This window comes from Miniopterus schreibersii (assembly GCF_964146895.1).
Source record: "Miniopterus schreibersii genome assembly, chromosome: 17".
In the NCBI taxonomy this organism is placed as follows: domain Eukaryota; kingdom Metazoa; phylum Chordata; class Mammalia; order Chiroptera; family Miniopteridae; genus Miniopterus; species Miniopterus schreibersii.
Window position 1 is genome coordinate 2,930,001 of NC_138117.1, and position 19,924 is coordinate 2,949,924.

A 19,924-nucleotide genomic window follows, 5' to 3' on the forward strand; every position below is an offset into this window, starting at 1 on the left:
TAAATGTGGGCGTATGGTTAAACTACGATGCATCTTCACATTTGTCCAACACATTTACAAGAAAAACACCATTGGAAACCTCACAGGACAGAAGTGTTTGAACACGAAGAGAACTACTAGTTTTTTTTAATTAAAAAATCTAAACAGGGTGGGGTTGAAAATTTGGGAAGGGGCTGGAGCTGGAGCCACCATTTTTTTTTTTTTTTTAAAAAGTAGTTTTTGATATAAAAATGAATGAGCTGGAATAGACCCAATGTCTTATTCTGTGGAATCTTGCAAAAGTGAACAAACGTTGAAGGGTTATTTAGGGCAGCTGGCTGATGTCAGAGCTGCCAGAATGCTAATTAACTGCAGGTTGAGTCTCTTAACTGTGTGTGTGTGTGTGTGTGTGTGTGTGTGCGTGTGTGTATAAAGGAGCCTTTTGTATTATGGCATTTTATTTTTTTTTTTCTTTCTTGCTGCTGTGTTCATACATCCCACTGCAAATCATCTTTCATTTTTCATTCTGTTGACCTGGATATTATTTCTTTTCAGAAACAGGGAGGAAAAAAAAAACCCGAACATCTGTTTCTCCTTCCAATATGCTGCCCATATGCGTGTTTGTAGCGGGTCTTCAAAGTTCAGCTAGCAACCCATGGACGCCATTCATCTTCTCGTTAAAACGTCTACCACTGTAGCCAATGCTCATGCCCTCAAGGGTTTTCCTCTTTTATTTATTTATTTTTTTTCCATTACTGTATATCAGGAACGTTGTGTCTTAATATTAGCATTTTGCTTTCAACAGCAATGAGCAATCTCTTGGTTTGCTGCTTGGTAAAGCATCGGTTAATGAGGTCATCTAGTTTAAAATCCCAGCTACTGGAAATAACAGGGAGGAGGTCACATCTATCGTTTCGCGTTATATCTATTCTTTGCTCTCTTTTCAGTTCCCTAAGGAAAAGGTATCTTTGTCATCCACAAGAAGTCATTACGACCCGTGACTGGCCCTCTGTCTTCCCACCGCCTCAAGATCCGGTCGGGTTCTCGCTGAAGAACTGAAATAGGAAAGTTCACCTACAAACGAACGAACGAACAGAAAGGACTTGGAGCATCTGAGGATGAAGAGTTGGTTCCCGTCGGTTGTGTCGTCTTTCCTTCGACAGTTCTGAGTTCACATCTAGCGAGGGGTTGTCTCTATGGTGGAAGGGGTCCCCGGGGTGGTGGACCTCGGGGTGGCTGCTGGTGGCGTGTCCATCGGGCTCCCGGCCCCGCTGCTGGGCGTGACGGAGGAGCTGACGGCGGGCGTGTCGCCCTGCTGCTGCGCCTGCAGGGTCTGTCCGCAGATGTGGTGGTGCTTTTCCCAGTCTTTGTGTTGGCAAAAGGAGCCACAGTACCGGGCTGTGTTACAGCCGCTGCACGTTTCGCTCGCTTTTCGGCCACAGTTCCAGCAACTCTACAGGGGGAGGCAGAACAGAGCAAAGCCCAGGTTAATACAAGGCCAGGCCAAGGCGGAGCAAACGCCCTGGGCGGCTCTGTCCCCGTGTTTTCAGGAACCGCGTGGTGGGACCGAGAGCCCCAGGCGCGTTGCAGACACGCTCAGCGGGGTTTGGCCCGCGGGCGGCCACGCTGCTCTGCCGAGAACTATTACATCAAACAAAGGGCTGGAGCTTTCTGTCCCAACTGTAACATCCCTTCCTTGGGTTCGCTGCATCTCCATTCCCCCCACCCCCTCGAACACCAGCACCACCATGACCACACACAGACACGTCGCTCTGGGCAGAAGCACCTTCCTCCCGACAGGGCGGAAACTACAGACGGGCAGGGCCCTGTATTAGACTCAATGAAGTGTCCCTGCTCCATCACAGAGAGAGGTTGGGCGAGACCCTTTAGCCTCCCCGTGCATTTAGTTTTCCCCGCTCCAGTCAGTCAGCTATTCAGTGCACCTGATACGCAAACTCACAGTCCCCCTGACTTCAGCGCCCTGCAGGGCAGGGTCCCTGGCTCGTCTGTTCTCCGATATACTCTCAGCACCCAGAACAGTGCCTGGGATGGAGCAGGTGCTCCGTAAGTAATTATGAAGTGAATGAATCTGATGATGCCTAATTTGACTTCGAAAAACTGGAAATACTGAAACTGCATAAATAACGAGTGGTCAGAAAAGCGGAGGAAACGAAAAACTCAGACCTCGGCAAGCCCGATGCCAACGTGAAGGGCTTTCGAGAGGTGGGAAAAGCCCGAATGAGGCTGCCTCTGAGGTTTAGACTTTGAAATAAACACACCACGAATCAGAGCACAACGTACCAGAGGCGGAAGAGCACCTGTCTAGGACGGATCGTAGGGAAGGAAGGAGGTACAGAGCGGAGACAAAAGGTGACAGTCCCTCAGGGACCCTAGGAGGAGGCGAAGCCTCAGGGAGCCAACTTTGAATGTCTGTACAGTAGCTCCTCTGGCAAGACCAAGCCCACTGTAAAATGCTCTATCAAGTGATCTTAGCTTCCAGCCCTTAATCTTTTTTTCTTTATCTTCCCAGGTTTTAATTATTTTCTTGCCAAATGAACTTCTGACTGGTAACTCTAACTAGCCGATGGTATGTGCGTGATGGTTGTGTCACAATTAAAATACATTTTTATTTATTTTTTTAAAATATATCTTTATTGACTTCAGAGAGAGGAAAGGAGAGGGAGAGAGAGAGAGAAACATCAATGATGAGAGAGTCATTGATCGAGCCCACAACCCGGGCATGTGCCCTGACCGGGAATCGAACCCCGATCGCCTGGATCCTAGGTCGACGCTCAACCGCTGAGCCACGCCGGCCGGGCTAAAATGCATTTTTAAAGTCCTGATATATGTGGATATTAAAAATCGCGCCACCGTGTTCCCTGCATGTTTTACTTTGAACATGCAGAGACATTTTTAGCAGTCATCCTAACTTTGCTAAGAAATAAAGAGGCTCCTAGAGTTTCGTGTGCTGGAAGCCTATACACGCAAGAACCCTAATTCAAGACGTCTAGAAAGAGTTCAGCTCGATGTTCTTATTTCTTTACTACTCAGAAATTATGGCCCAAGGAAAGGGGGCAATAAAACCCAGGAAAACCTTGAGATCTCAAATGCTGGCCAGTGGGAGGTGTTTTAAATGAACCTTGCTGAGGAAATGTATGTTAACATCATAAATAAGAATAAAATTAAAATTAATAATCACTGCTGGTACAATTTTTTTTTTTTAACCAGGGACATAATTTAAAAGATGTGGACTTCTGATGAGAGGTTTCATTTGCCAAAACTTGAAGCCCTTCTTTCTCAAAGTCAATTCCCTCGCATTTCGGGTACAAACGACTCCGTAAGGGCGTGAACGAGCGTGGGCCTGGCCCGCCCGCAGGAGGAGTGAGGCACCACACGGCGCTCACGGCGCAGTTCACTTCCTTGCGTTTAGCCAAGTTCAGAACAGTTCCAGGTGGATCCTGGGACAAACTCAGCAACTATGTGAAATTACTGAATTACATCAGAAAGTCTCAACGAGAGAACAGAGACTCAGCTCCAAAACGATATTTTAAGGAAATTAAATATCTAAGTCAAGTGGCTTCTTTAAAATAGACCCTGGTGTGCGGGTATTTTTTCTGGCACAGGCGGCTTTGGCAGACGCCACAGTGGTCACTGCCCAGCACTCAGTGCAGCCGTCAGATTGAAGTCAGATGTAGGCAAACGTTTCCATTTAAGCTGATTAAACGCAGGGACTGCACCAGGTAATTATAGATGCATGTGTTGGGGGGTGGAAAGAGGAGACAGAAGGGGGACTTCTTTTATTTTTAAAGTGTTTTCAAAGATGGGAACAATTTTACAAATAAAAAAGTGGAATTCTGCCAAATATAGAAACAGATGTTTTGGATCGGAAAGCTGCTGGGAATTGAGTCTCTGTGCCTATGTATGGCCGGACTCTGACCCAGGACTCGAGGGCTCTTGCTAATTTTACCTCTAGTCCTGGTCCCAAGTTGTCGGATCAAATTCGTTTACCACCCACGGCTGGGACAAAAACAACCTTCAGCTGCAGGAACACACAACAAAGAGGAATTCAAAGGACCTGGTGGGAGAAAACCTCTAAAACTACATATTTTTACTCCTCTTGATACTGCATTGCCATGAATGTGTAGGGAAATTCAGCGTAAGTATTCAACTAACAAAAAACTCCACAGCGCACTTTCCTTTTAAAAGGCTCGTTAAAAAGCAGACAAAGCGATTTCCATCAACGTGTTTCTCTCGGGTGGCTCTTCGGCATCTCCCCAAATCCAGACCTGCAGCACTGATGCCTGACCAGCGGCCCTCAGCCCCTCAGCCGTCCCGCTTCTGGGAACAGTGAAATGTGCAGAATCTTGTGAGTCCTGTCATCTAAATAATTTTAAGTCTAAACTTTCTGCTGTTCACAAAGGAGGAAACTAAAAATTGTGTATAGTTGCCCACGGTATAGCCTTGAAGGGCAGGGACAAAAGTGGCCGATGATTTAATCTAATTCTACATTTTTCCACTTGTGCCTTTTGTGTTCAGGCTGGCATTTCCTGATACTTGCTCTATTTATTTGTTTGTTACCTATTTTATTATTTTTTTAAATAACTGAGCTTCCCTTTCGGGCCCCAAAGGAATGATGCTGGCGACTGAATTACCACAATAGTGCAGAAGGCTCAAGAACACCATTTCATAGCAAACCTCATTCCCAAATCTAACGGCGCTTTGTAGCCTTCCCTTATTTGTGATAACATATTCCCTTTTCAGCATAAAGAATATTTTATTCCCCCCGGAAGGCGTGGCTCAGTGGTTGTGCATCGACCTATGAACCAGGAGGTCAGGGTTCGATTCCAGGTCAGGGCACATGCCCAGGTTTTCGGCTCGATTCCCAGTTGGGGACGTGCAGGAGGCAGCGGATCCATGACTCTCTTTCATCATTGATGTTTCTCTCTCCCTTCCTCTCTCTGAAATCAATAAAAAAAATATTTTAAAAAAGACTATTTTATTCCCTGTTTGAAAAGTGGGAATCAGGTCATTGACCAAAGTGAAGCTGTGACTCATATGGAGAGTAGGAGGCTGGACACGATGCTCCCCTTTGCTAAACGTACTGATACCACAGAAAGAAATGGGGGTGATGGACTGATGCTTCCGAATGCCAAGGATGTACGTCAAAGATTATCAAAACTTTGTTTCATATCAACAATTCTCTTCATTCCTAAGAGCAAAATTATTTCTTTCGTCTTGTTATTTTCGATATTGAGAGAATGGTCATTCTGCCATACTGGCAAAGAATATCTTCTCTGGCTCTTATTGTTGAAAATTCCTTTTCTAAGAAGCAGAACACCATCCTCCTGAATTACAACTAACTACTGGAACAGTCCACTTACTTATTATCTGTTCTATGTTCACTTTGATCATCTAAGCTAAGCCAAGTTATGGATCTCCAAGAAGAGCTGCCACAGGCTCCTTTAAAACAGGCCCTTCGGACAGTGTTAATTGTGGGGGAAACCTACATAAATAGAAACCCAGAAATAAATATGAAAAAAACAAAACAGTTTCAGATAGCCAGATTCAAAAAATTCCCTTTCTTTGGACTTACGCTAACGCTGGCAGTAATTCTTGGTGAGATATGTAAAACACTGTAAAAAGAGAAACTGCAGAAAATATCATATGGTGTAGATAGGCCCGAAGTCCAGCGTCATTCTGTGACAATAATGACAGTCTACGAACCCGGGGAAACTTAGAGAACTGGGTGGGAAACACCTGGAGGAAGTCCAGTGAGGGAACAGATCCGCCACCACACAATCGGGAGAAAAGAAATCCCACTTCTGCCTTGTGGCTACCGAGCAGGCGGGAGGAGAGGCCGGCAGCGGGCCGAGGTCAGCTCACACTGACCGCCCGGAGCCCGAGCGGCCCGGCCTCCTCACACTCAGCTTTGCTCAAATGCAAAACGCGGACGACAGCACTGTTCACCCGAACCCGCGGAGGGCAAGTGAGTGAGCGCTTTCTGCCGCATCTGGCTCAGAGCTAAACATTCGTTACAGGTCGTCTTGTTTTACCTCCGGCAAAATAAACGTCCTGTGGCCCCAGCAGCCGCGCTGAGCCCGGTTCCCACGCGCCTGGGACAGCCTGGCCTGTAGGCCCGCTCTGTCCTTTCCCTCTGAAAAGTGTCCCCGTTTGAATGATAAACGACACGGCCCCCTACGCACACGCCCGTGTGCTCTTTCCTTACCCCACGCTTCCTGCCTGCTGTTTTCTCCACCTCTGTTACTTCCAAGTCCTTCTGGAACTTTCCTACTCTCGACGGCGTACCTGTCAGAACCACTGGCTTTTCTAAGCAGAATGGGCATCCTTAGGTCCACCGAACATGTGTGAAAACGGAGGCAGCGAGAGAAAGACTAAACTCGGAAATTAGAGAGAGAGAGAGAGAGAGAGAGAGAAAGTCCTCCGCGTTAACAGCTCGGACGAAACCCACGGCAGCCACGCCGGGCCTGGACCTCTGGTCCTCCGGCCCCCCGAGTTCACGTTGCCTCTGCAAGTCCCCGGGAGGAGAGAGAACTGGTGCATTTATATTGTCCACGTGTGTGGTTTTATAGATTCGGGTGATCAAGATCACCCAGCGCCCTGGCCGGTGTCGGTTTGCTCCGCGGTTAGAGCATCGGCCTGCGGATCAAAGGGTCATGTCGAGGTTTGATCCCCGGCCCTGGTCGGGGCACGTGCGGGAGGCAACCAACGGGCGCGTCTCTCACGTCGATGTTTCTCTCTCTCCCCCCTCCACTCTCTCTAAAAGTCAATGGAAAAAAATATCCTCGGGTGAGCATTTAAAAAAACAAAGATCATATATGACCTGGGTGAGTGGCGCACACGTACCTACAACAGGAGGCGGCTTCAAATGAGGGAGGGAGAGCGGAGGGGTTGTCAGGAAGCTGCCCTGCGTCTTGTGACCAAGGACCGTGGGACACGTGCGCAGGGCTGCCTCGCACCTCCGCTCTCCAAACGTGTTAAATGAAACCATTTCTGTGCAACCGGTGAGGTAATCGAATAGCGTCACGCCTTACGGGAAAGCGAGGCTGACGGCAGTGCGACGCTTCGGCCAAAGCCCGCAGCGCGGAGGCCGAGCTGGGGCCGGAGCTCAGGCTCGGGCTCTCCCGGCTCCTCCCGGCTCCTCCCGCGCCCGCCGGGCTCCGGGCTCTGGGCTCCGCCCGCAGACACGAGCACCTCGCGCCAGACCGGCCGCAAGCGGCAGGACCGCATCACTGACTACCGCAGCCAGGGCACCCGAGAGTGAAAGGGGCGCTTTCAAGAATGACACGGGGACAACAGGAGTAACCTGAGGATGCCTCCCTCAAGCTGAGATGTGTGGTCACCTTGCCCCGGCCTTCACGGGCACAGCGCGCTGTCCCAGCTCTCACAGCGACGGCATGAACCGCGAAGCTTCCCGCTGTGCGTGCCCTTTCCTGCCCAGAGGCCTGTCCAGGTGGAGAAATAACTGATCGGAACTCCTTTAAACACTTTAACTTGTGCTGTTCATGCACAGAAACGGAAGAAAGCTCCCCCCACACACACCTTGGACAGGCCAAGCCACAGGGTTTCTGAAGGCTGCTCAAGTGGGATCGCTGACGGGCCTACGCCAAACCCTGCGTGTCCTGAGGAAGCACGGCCCCCTCTTCCTCCCTGACAGCTAACCGGCCATCAGACCCTGCCCGCTCTATCTCCTGGACGCGCAGCTGGTCCGTCCCCAGCACCACGACCAGCCGTCCTGACCCAGCCACCTTCCTCCTCACCGGTCTCCTGAAACAGCTCGGCTCCCCCGTTTCATCTCCTCTGCTCGCCCCCGACACCGCAGGCCGCGCGATCCTCCAAAACACGCCCCAGCCACACGGTTTTCCTGCCTCCAAAGCCCAGCAAAGCTTCCCTTCCCATCTCCCCTGCACGAAGGCACTGCCCCACTGCCAGGCAGGCACTGACGAGGCACCCAAGGGTGCGGGGGGGGGGCAGCCGCCGACCACGTCGCAGAGTTCCAGCCGCCGTGCAAGGCGGTTCCGCTCAACTCCGCGTCTGTGAAAGGCCACAGCTTCCGGAGGCTTAGAGGCTTTCTCCAAGTCACAGAGATGGGGGACATGGAACCAGGAGTTAAAGTTGGCCTCTGAACCCCACGCCCTTCTCCCAGCACAGTGTGCTTCAGGACCCTCGAGAAAGTGTCACTGCAGACAAGGGTGGCGCCACGTTAAAGATCAGTTTCCCAAGAGATCCAAAAAGAAAGAAAAACAATTGCTATAGAAAATCACTCATAGCTGGGTCTTTTCATCCTATCTACTGTCTACTGTTGGACACACCATATTTTTATAATGTGAACACTAGGGTCAAGATTGCATGTTTTTCTGTATAGGTTTTATGAATAAAGATGAAAAGCTTATAGATACTGAAGGAATTAGAGCACATTGTACAATGAATACAGAGACTTAATTCTCAATTGCTTTCTACACATCTTCTCTTCAGAATTTAGTGACGTACAACATACTCAACATAAACAAGAGACCTCAAACATTCATGTGAAAGTGATCGTGTTTGAATAAAGGCAACAACTGTGCCTCACAGTATTACTGACTTGAAGAGAGCTGGGAAAATTCTCTCCAAAAGATGCTAATGATATTTTTAAAGCACAAAACAAGGTCCTTAAATATCTTAGCTACAGATGCCAATAAAATTGAATTTATGTCTAGTTCAATCCAATAATGAAAAAGTCAGCAATTAAAGTGTAGATCAACCTCCCTTTGTCTCTCTCTTCCCGAGAAACTTTCACATGTTGAAAATCAATTCCTTTTGTCCTCTTAATATTCATCTGCTACACATTACACAGAAATTCTGGGCATAGAGTGATTCCCACAGGGTCTTTCTTCTACAGAGACGCCTGGTACAAATTAAATTCTTACTCTCCCTCACAAATTATAGATATGTATTCTGGTAGACCATTGATTTATCAGTTCATGGTTTTGCTAGTTCGGTGGTTTAATTGTAGTCCTTTATGCACAGTTACTCTGGGGTTGGGGATTGCGATGCTACTCTGTGAGATACTGTGTTTCAGTTACTTCCCAGATCTTTGAGCCACTTAGGCTATGCGTGTGTGTGTGTGTGTGTGTGTGTGTGTGTGTGTGTGTGTCTTAATATACTGGAACAATACAAAGTAACACTGCCTCCGTTGGTGTGTGTGTGTCTTAATATACTGGAACAATACAAAGTAACACTGCCTCCGTTGGGGTGTGTGTGTCTTAATATACTGGAACAATACAAAGTAACACTGCCTCCGTTGGGGTGTGTGTGTCTTAATATACTGGAACAATACAAAGTAACACTGCCTCCGTTGGGGTGTGTGTGTTTTAATATACTGGAACAATACAGAGTAACACTGCCTCTGTTGGTGATGTTATATGATACAATGATCATAATAGTTATCACAAATAAGGTGGAAAAACAGACTGTGCAGAAAATCTCTTAGAAATGTTCAACTGACGCAAACATTGTTTTAGCACTGGATTTTAGGACCAACAGTGAAGGAAATGACTTTGATCCCAGGCATGTAATGTGCTTTTTGGAGAGCACAGTTTACACAGAGTATCTCTATTAAATCCCTTCCTTTAGAAGGAAACCACAGGCATATGGTGTCACCCACAGCTGAATTCTGAGTCTGGAAATGGTGCTAGGGAAGTTATAAGAATTTCACTTTAATCTGTTACCTCTGAAATATATTAAAAACTTCCTTTGCTGGAGTTGTTCCTTTCGGTCTTTAATGAAGATGGGATTTGATCAGCTCTCGATCACTTAATTCGAACTCCCCGAATTATTCTAATCTCTCCCCAAAGATTCGCTTGTCTAAGTCCAATATCTGCTTCTACTTGTGATCTCCTGGATCAGAAACGGGCACCGTAACTAGTGCAAACTCCCTTCTTCCCCGGAGCCTCCCAGCGACGCCTCACCTCGCTGGAGTCTTCCTGCTGGTTGATGACAGCCAGCGCGTCCTCGGCCGCCTGCCGCTTGGCCTCGGCCACCGTGCGCTCCATCTTGGCCCGCTCGGTGGTGATCATGTCGTGGGCCTTCCGCTCGGCCTCGGACACGGCCTTCTGCAGCTCGGTCATCGCCTGGCGCTTCACCTCGTTGACCGCCTCCTCTGCAGGCCGGGACACCGAATCGGACAAGAGAACACGTCCCGTTAGCACAGGGCCCCGGCTACCGATCGCAGTTAAACAGAACTCTACAGAACAGGCAGGACTGTCACCCCATTTACGGGCAGTTCTGCTGGCTACCTAAAAAACCCAGCAGGTTCCTGAAATTCATTTAGGAAAACAGGGGGGGGAACCTTAACTTGCACTCTTGGGAATATTTTTTAAACTACTATATCATTACTACAACTTTTCTATCACAGCTAGTACTTCTATCAAGTATTGTGAGACCAGATGAACTACTTAATGGAAAAACACAACCACAAGAAACCTGTCTAGATAATTCACACACATAAACAAGGTGGTCTGCCGCAATGCTGAAGGTCAGGGATTTTCAACCTGTGTGCCTAAGAATTTTTAAAACATGCAATACCTGACTATTTAGTCAGGGGTACTGACCTCTTTTCCCTCAGATTGCCAAATTAAATTTAAAAAATGACAACAGTCAACACAACAATAGCCATCTGGTGTGAATGAACCAAAATTATACTTTTTTTTTTGTCAGGCAAAAAGTCAGATATATTTTTTGGTGCGCTGCAGAATTTTAGGAATTAGTTTATGTGCACATGAGATGAAAAAGGTTGAAAACCACATAGAAGTGCAAACAATTATTTTAGTGGTAAAAATAAAGCACAATAGTAAAAAGGTAATTCATATAGCAATTAAGTTAATGCAGACCTTTTAAAGAAAATCGATGATGAAACAGACAGATGATTCAGCTTTTCTTTTTCTTAAATCATTTCCTGAGTAATGTGGATGTGTGCCTTTACAGACTAAATGACAGAGGTTTCTAAAAATCATTTTCTCATTTCCAAATTTTAACCTGTTGTCTATCTACCTAATCAAATAAGTGCACAGTTTCACATAACTAGCTGTTGCGCTGGACAAATATAACTGAATCACACCGCAGGCCGGAACAATCGGGCCTGGCTACAAACCTGCAAGGTGTCCAGTTCACTTTTTTATTCTTAGCTCTGGGAAGTGTGCAAAGATTTGGCTAATGTACAACCTAAGATTGACAACTAAAACAAGGAATTTCCATTTAAAAAATTAACTGTTCTAATTAACAAGGGAAAATATCCTCCCCCTGAATTAGTTTATCTAATTTTCATCTTTATTCAAAGCAAAATGACAATGATTAATTGAAAATTTAATAAGCAGTAATTATTAACTTGGCAAACCTAGTACCAATTAACACTCTATTAAAACTAATTATGACATGTTTCGAGTACTTGCACTTAATTGTTTCACCCACTTAAAAAGCACCTTAATTAAATGTTCTGTTTAATTAAAAACATAGATTCCTAATAAAAATGTTTTACTGTAGATTAAAAATGTAAGAGATGCAAATACTTCTATGGTTTCCTTCGCACATCTCCAGCCCGACTTGGGGACCGCCGGAAGCCCTCTGCTGGCGACGAGCCGTGGCGACCTGCGCAGGCTCCCTCCCTCAGCACGCTCCTTACCTCGCTCATTTGCAATTACTGTCTGATAGGTTTCATAAACTAAAATATAAGGGAAAGGGCCAGACTGTAAATAGTAACTAAAATACCTTGAGCTTTTATTGGTCGCTTTAAGATACGCAATTAAGCTCTGAATGGGAGCAGTGTACTGTGGAGCTTCTAGCACCTTCTTCAGGCACAGGCAGAAAGCGCCTCCATCACCGGATCCTAAGTGCCTCGGGCACCGGGAGGTGCTGCCCGGCTCCTGCGCAGCCAGGGCCTCATTCAGCTTGAATATTCAAAGCGAATTAAAATTCTATCTCAGTGGTAATACAGGACAATAATTTTTGCTCACCATCAAAGCTGTAGCTTGACTAATTGTATATGCAAATCAGGCAATTTGTATTTAAATTATGCATTCCTATTCTAATCCCACAGGCATATACAGATCGGCCAAGAGAATTGGTAGGACATTTTCAAGGTGCTTGAATATTTATTACCAATTGCAAACATTCACTGATCGGATGCAAAAAAAAAAAAAAGTATACTGATGAAAACAGTTGCAATTCAAAGAGCATCTTTAAGTCAGATTTTTTCCAATTTTATAAGGACCTTTTGTAACTTTAGAGTATGTTTTGTTACCTTTGCTGTTGGTTTTAAAAATACTACTTTGATCGATGAGACCTTCCACATTTAAGATTCCAAATACTTTAAAATGTGCACTGTTATATTATTATATAGTATTATTGAGCAACGTAAGAATTTCGAATAAAGCCTGTAGATTAAATATTAGTGGAGCAGCACTGGTCCTGCCCTCATTTTGAGAACTGTGTCATGGTTATACAAGAGAATGTTCTGTGAGGAAATACACACTAAAATGTTGGGAAGGAAAGAAAAATCACATCCAAAACTTGCTTTCAAATGTTTTGGGGGAAAATGTGATGCCTAACAGAAAAAGAAAGGGAGGGGAGAGAAGAAAAGAGAGAGAAATATATGAAAGCAAATACAGTGCAAGAGGGGAAACGGGGTGAAAGGTGTAAGCCAGAGTCACCGGCAACTTTAAATCTCATTTAGCGTGCAGAGCAGCATCTCGTAATGAAAATCAAATGGTATGCGTGGAAAAGAAAAACAGCAGTGTAGCAGCTTTGTCATTTAACTTAAAAAAATTAGCTGCGATCATCGAATACTAATACTATTAATTAGCTTGGAAGACCGATTTTAAAAACTGGTTGTTACCATAAAATTTCTGAGTCTCAACAAGTCAGTTAGTTTCGATGCAGCTTTTATTAAAATGTAAGAATTCAGAGGGAAAGGCTAAAAGTATGCAATTTAAATGATAAAACAACAGATTTTTTTCACAATGAAAAAAAAAAATCTGCATGAAATGAAACCATTCTAGTCCCTGAAAAATAAGGGTTTGTGATGAAAACATTGCCAGCCTCTCCATTACAGGACCACGAGCAGATGCTGCTAAAATAAAAACTACCCCACGTCCTAATCAGGCCTGGCTTAAGAATATTAATCGGGATTTTTACATTTTGTGCTGCTGGGGGGTGTTTTGTATTGTTTTGTGGTGCTTGTTGTCAGCAGGAAAGTCCTCTCTTGTCAGTCTTCACATCACTGGTTTAACAACTGCACACAGCTGCCAGAACGCTCACGCCGTGTTTTTAAACAGTTCTTACCAGCTTTCTTCCAGATCTCCTCTGGCACGTATCCAGAAGCCGGCCTGTGCAGGAATTCCCGGTGCGCGTCTACGGCGAGGGCGGCGGTGGAGAGAGGAGGAAAGCACGTGAGCAGGCTGGCGGCACCGGGACGCAGAGCTACGCCCATCCTACTGGCTGCGCCCCCCACGCGTGAAAGGCTAAGCGTCCACGTCGAGAAAGCAAACAGAAGTAGCGAGTCCGGGCGCCAGGGCTCAGAGAAAACAGGTCCCTGGTCTAAAGGCCTTGGATGCGCAAAGCTCAAGCAATTTTAATGATTTCGTTATACAATATGTTTGGGAAGGCCGTTCCCAGCATGGATCACTATGGGAATTTCTATGGGTATATTTTATTCAAAGAAAATAAATTGCACTGGTAGGTTTTCTTTCAAGAGTCAAACTGGCAGTTAAAAATATACCAGTTTTCACATAGCTCTGACTCTACCCCCTTTCAATAACTAGTGAGCCTTACTTACTGCGTAGCTAATCAGTTCCCACACTTAATTACTCCTTGTCAGCTGATTTCTCAACAGAAACTTTGCAGGCCAGAGGGGAGTGGCAAAAAAACATCCAAAGTGATGGAAAGCAAAGACCTACAACCAGGATTACTCTACCCAGCAAAGCTATCACTTAGAGTCGAGGGACATATAAAGAGCTTCCCAGACAAGAAAAAGTGAAAGGAGTTACCACCACCAAACCAGTATCATATAAGATATTAAAGCATCTTCTTTAAGAATAAAAAACGTAAAAAATAGGAACAATAAAATGGCAGTAAGTACAAATATATAGAGAGAGTTTAGCTTTTAAAATTTTCACACAAAATAGATCATATGGATTTGACATGGGTGGAAGCAAGAGAGAATCATTAGAATGGACTCAAATATTCGGTTGACCAAAAACAATTAGTACATGCTTTCCAAAAATGAAGCTCCACTTACAATGAAATACTGTGGTCATTATGCTTGTCCAATTTTAAAAGCTTGAGAAAACAGATAATATAACGATAAAGTTGATGTAGGAATGCTAACCTCCAAAGAACATGCTCATGGAAATGACATGATGCCTTAATATATCCTTCTATTTGCATGAAAATAAACTTCAAGGGTATACAGTCATCCACAGTTAACGCACTCAGTTGGTGTCTTCCACACTGGATTTTCAATGCAAGCATGTGTCATTAGACATTTTGAGGAAGAAAATCATTTTAACTTTAAATATTATAACAATCATTCAACTCTTGATAAGTTTCAAGTAATTGAAATTTTCTCTACATGTATAGATCAAGTAGCAGACTGATTTTTTAAAACAATATTTTAACTAATGATATGCTGAAGGTCAAAAGAAATTCAATCCAGTTTTCTATACTTTGCAAAGCTACAGAATATTGAAAATGGAAAAAGACACAATCACTGTAGCTAAGCATATATCATTTTATATTAAATGCCTTAAATAAATTTGAATGTTTTGAATCTTGTGGGATACATAGCTTATCATTTGACCAGCCGACAAAATATCCCCAACTATTTTGAGTTAGAAAAGGCTTATTATAGTTTGGTGAAGGGTATATGAAAACTCTGTACTATCTTTGCAATGCTTCTTTAAATCTAAAATTACTCCAAATATAAGTAGTTTATTTTTAAAAGTTTACATTATAATTTTATGACTATGTGATAATTGGAGAGACTGGAAATATCCATGCATTCTCATGTGCACATTCATTTCTATAAAGTAAATTACAAAAACCAAAATGTTTTTATTTACGTCATTTTCATTCATAAAACAAAGAAACCTAGATAAAATCATTTGGGGCATATATGACTTTAAGGAAATGTGATATAGCTAATTCGTTTTGTCAAAATTACTTTCTACACCACTAAAATGGTTTCTAGAACAAATGCAGTGCAGTCAAGTTCACATTCAACCACATGACACAATGAAACAGAGATTTACTTAAGATAACTTTAAAAGACAATATTTTAGGCAAAGACTAGCTTAATAGTCATTCTTAAAGGAGGGAAAACACACAATGGGGTAAAGACCGTCTACTCAATAACTGAACATGTAAGAAACTGAAACTAGACACCTTCTTACACCATATAAAAGAATAAACTCAACATGGATTAAAGACTGAAAGGACTTGAAACCATAAAACTCCTAGAAGAAAGCACTGGCAATAAAGTTTCTGACATTTCTCTTAGCAATGTTTTTTTCTGATATATATCCTTGGGCAAATAAAACAAACAAACAACCACCACAACAAAAAATGGGTTTCGTCAAATTAAGAAGTTTCTGTACAGCAAAGGAAATCATCAACAAAACAGAAAAAACAACCTACAGAATGGAAGAAGATATTCACCAATGACACATCTGATAAGGGGTTAATCTCCAAAATTCACACAGAACTCATACAACTCAGAACCACGAAAACAAACCATCCAATTAAGAAATGGGCAAAGGACCTGAATAGACACTTCTCCAAAGAGCACATCCAGATGGTCAATAGACATATGAAAGGATGCTCAACGTCATTAATTATCAGAAAGATGCAAATTAAAACCACAATGAGGTGTCACCTCACACCTGCCAGAATGTCCACCATCAACAAATCAACAAACGACAAGTGCTGGCGAGGGTGTGGGGAAAGGGGACCCTCGTGCCCTCCTGGTGGGAATGCAGATGGTGCGGCCACCGTGGAAAACACTATGGAAGATCCTCAAAACATTAAAAATGGAGCCGCCTTATGACCCAGTGATTCCACTCTGGGTGTGTATCCAAAACACACTAATGCGGCCCCGGGTCACTGCAGCCTTATTTACAACAGCCAAGATGTGGAAGCAACCCAAGTGCCCATCAGCAGACGAGGGGATCACAAAGCTGTGGGACACACAGGGGTGGGAAAAGCAGGTTATAGTTGTGAGTACACAAAGCACAGAGTTTATTCTTGTGTCATTACTTGTATTTCTCCATACGAACAACTGCAAGCCTGCTTTTGCCCACTCCTGAACATACAATGGAATACTATTTGGCATGAAAAACCATGAGATCTTAGCATTTGAGACAGCAAGGATGGGCCTATAGGGTATTATGGGGAAATAAGTCAGAGAAAGAAAGACAAGCACCACATGATTTCACCTGCCTGGCTACAGCTCCTGAAAATCCTCAATGACACTTAGACTCAAACTCCACCTAACCCAGACCCTGACAGAAGCACCAAAGCCAACGAAGCAATTCTTTTCTCAGTCCTCTACTACTCCGTTAAATAATCTTTTTTCAAAACAACAGCAGAATCTGAAGGCAAATAGATTATTTTGATGAAATATACATACATTTTCATACATAATACATTCTTTCCAATATCCTCTTTAGTTGTAAGCTAGAGTGTCCTACCCATGGAAATGGAGTAATCAATAACAGACAGATTCCTCAGAATCTATTTTGATATACTGATAAATACTATAATAGCTACACAAGCCCAATGATTAATAAATTTAATATTTCTCTTCTGATTAAGTATCAGCAATAACAGAGTCTATAAAGGCAAAATTGAGTTTAAAAACACACACAATAAAAATCCTGTAGTTGATCAATATTACAGGAGACATCTTCTCTCCTAAGACTTCCTTATTTTAGAATATTAGCTAATTTAGACAAACGTATGCGAAAGACCTTAAGTTTCGAAGGCTCAGATTCTAAAGAAGCTAATTTTTAACCATTAACTCTTGACTGCCTATAAAATATCAGTTGCTATAAAATGAATAGCTTAATAAAATGTAGCGGTAGAAACAGAGAAGAGCTTATAGGAGATGTTTTAAAATGGGAAACCTATTTATCCGCATCTACAGAAAGATGAAAAAAATCTTAGAAAAGTCCTGCTAACGTAAGTTTAGCTTGCTATGGGATGCAAACTGCTTAGGGGCAAGAGGAGAGGAAAGCCTCCGGAAGACAAGGCGCACCTACGGAGAGAAAAGACCCAGCCGAGGTGGGGGAAATGCTGTAAGGAAGGTGGAAGAACACAAAGCAACAGCTGATGTATGAAAAACACGGATGGTGCACTACACTTACGACAGAATGGAGACCATTGGGTACTAGGTGCAGCGAGGGCCGCCATCAATATACATGAAGGGATGAGCTGAGAGCCTTTGGAGAACCAATGTGACCTCACATGACCCAGGCAGCAATGTCAATGCTTGGCAGCACCTAGGCATGGCCTTCATCCTGTAGTGGGCAGAATGAGGCTGTGATCATGATCATATCTAGCACAAAGCCATCAAAAAACAGGAAGGGTTACGAAACTTCACTTTTACAGGTGCTACTCATTTTTGTTAAGGACAATAAATTCGGAAATTTCAATATCATGTTTCAGGAGCCCAACCCCAACCTTCCTTAGGATTTCCATCGTCAACGATAAAGGCACCTACTGCTCCAGGAGGCAGCCATCTCTTCTCGTTAAAAGACGGACATATCTTACTAAAAGTCACATCTTTTTCAGCACCATATACTTAAATACAGTAGGCACTTGACGTTGGGAGCTCGGCCGAGTGGTCTCGAAACGAATTTCATTATGTGATTTAAAGGAATCAATGCAAATGTATGAAACTCTAAACATTTCCATGCAGATATAGTCTGAAGGACTTGTTTGTGGTCTTTCTAATCTGATAGTGCAGAAGCCGAATGATATATTTCTTTGGTTAGAGGCAAACTATTTTTCCTTCAGCCTTCCATTATGAATCGGGGTCCCAGAGGTACAAAAGATTTACTGTATAAGGCAGAATTCCCCTGTTCTAGTTTCTCTGCCCATTAAATAAAGTTGTCACCTGAAAATTACTGCCTGGGAGACTTTCTAAATAAAAAGAATACCTCAGAATCTGCTATAATTTCATAATGTTGGCTGCCAAGCAAACACACTAGTTTCATGTACCATTATTCTCTAAAGTTCCTTTTTGAGACTACACGTTAGAAAGTAATAATAATAGCAATTACTTATATCTACTATGTGTCAGGAGCTGTTTGACATGCTTTATACATAGTAATTCATTTAATATAGAAATATCTATGAGATCTGTATTTTTATTACCCCCAATCGACACATGAGGAAACTGAGGCAGAGAGTTTCTTGGCAAAGGTCACAAGATTAGTAAGAAGAGAAACCAGGGATTCAAACCCAAACGTTCTGCCCAGAATCAGGGCTTTTTACCTTGTGCTAACCTGAGCACGCAGACAGCAGAGGAAGCCTAGAATTCAATCCTATGCCAATCGTAAAGCCTGCCAGCCAGAGGCATTTTAAAACACAAATTCCTCTACTCGTCTACATGGCGCAGAGGGTGGTGCTCATTTAACAAATTAAGCTTTTTTGGAACAATTATCTTCATTTTTCAGTCCTAAATTTAAAACAAACAAAACCTCTTTCTGAAGTTCGTCTTTCTGGCAAGAGCGAAACCTTCACAGAAACACACCGATATTGTCTAAATTTCACACCCTCTTGTCGCAGTATTAAAATACTCAAAACACATGGGGAAATGTAACCGTATTTCAGTTTTAGGCTTCCGTCTCTAACACCAGTCCTAGGTCTAATATTAGATAATTCTCTCTAATGATGCAGAAGACTTCTTGAGAAACATTAAAGGTCCTAGAATATAAAGATTCTAGAATAGCTTAAAAGCAGTAAACAGAAAGTAATTTAAAGGGACTAAGATGTCGGGGGCCAAGAGAGCGATATGCACAACACATCGAAGTGAAAGGAAATGAAGACGAAGGAAGGAAAAAACCAACCCGGAGACCCAGATAAATGCGCCGAGAGCCCAGGGAGTGCCACCCGGCAGCCACCTGCCTACAGCACAGAGGGATTCTACTCAGGCGACAAAATGTCAGCTCTGATGCCATTAGCTTGTTCTTCAGGGAAGCGCACAGTGTAGAAACACAAACGCATAGATATGTCATGCTTTGAACATAGGAAAAAGCTGTTTAAAAATTAGCTTTCCAATTTTGTTAAAGACTTGGGTATTTAGAGTTTTTCCTGGAGCAAGTTAACAGTAATAATGAAAACAATAAACATCTATTATTTCAAGAATAAATCTATTATTTTGAAAGTCCTCCAAGAGGTCAACCTATTTTTGACTTAAAGAGTAGAAATAACATCATAAGTTCAAATGTGTGCTCAATTTTAAAATTGTTTAAGAGGCTATTCGAAATAGCCCTCATTCAATATCTGGGAAAAAATCCCAGAATTTAATTAGAAATAATTGTACTATCTTACTAATCCCTCACAATGGCTTAATACTATGGATATATTTCAAACGAAGAACTTCTATGCATATATGCATAACCCATGGACACAGGCAATCATGCGGGGAAGGCCTGGGGGGAGTGGAGGGGACAAGGGGGAAAAATGGGGGACATCTCTAATACTTTCAACAATAAAGATAAATTTTTTAAAAAGATAATAAATTTATAGTTGAGATTAAAAAAAAAAAAGTGAGACTGGGAATGAGTTTAGCAAATACAGAGCAGCCGTCATGGAAGTTGCCTCTTCCTCTCTGCGGTCCCCAAATGTTAAAATGCGAAGAACGTGTCTACAGGTGAGCGCTGCCGGCTTC

The 19,924-nt window shown here is 43.3% G+C and overlaps 1 protein-coding gene across 3 annotated transcripts in view; it reads right to left on the reverse strand.

Moving 5' to 3' along the window:
* Positions 1–207: 207 nt before the first annotated feature.
* The window catches only part of RUNX1T1 (RUNX1 partner transcriptional co-repressor 1), a 120,461-nt gene continuing 100,744 nt past the window's right edge, over positions 208–19,924 (reverse strand). For all 3 annotated transcript variants that reach the window (XM_081117378.1, XM_081117379.1, XM_081117380.1), the window contains exons 9-11: positions 13,315–13,383; positions 9,948–10,138; positions 208–1,432 (exon numbers count right to left, since the gene is read on the reverse strand). In XM_081117378.1, the coding sequence (XP_080973504.1) occupies positions 1,157–1,432; positions 9,948–10,138; positions 13,315–13,383 (536 nt within the window). In that variant the 3' untranslated portion in view covers positions 208–1,156. The remainder of the gene's footprint in view (positions 1,433–9,947; positions 10,139–13,314; positions 13,384–19,924) is intronic.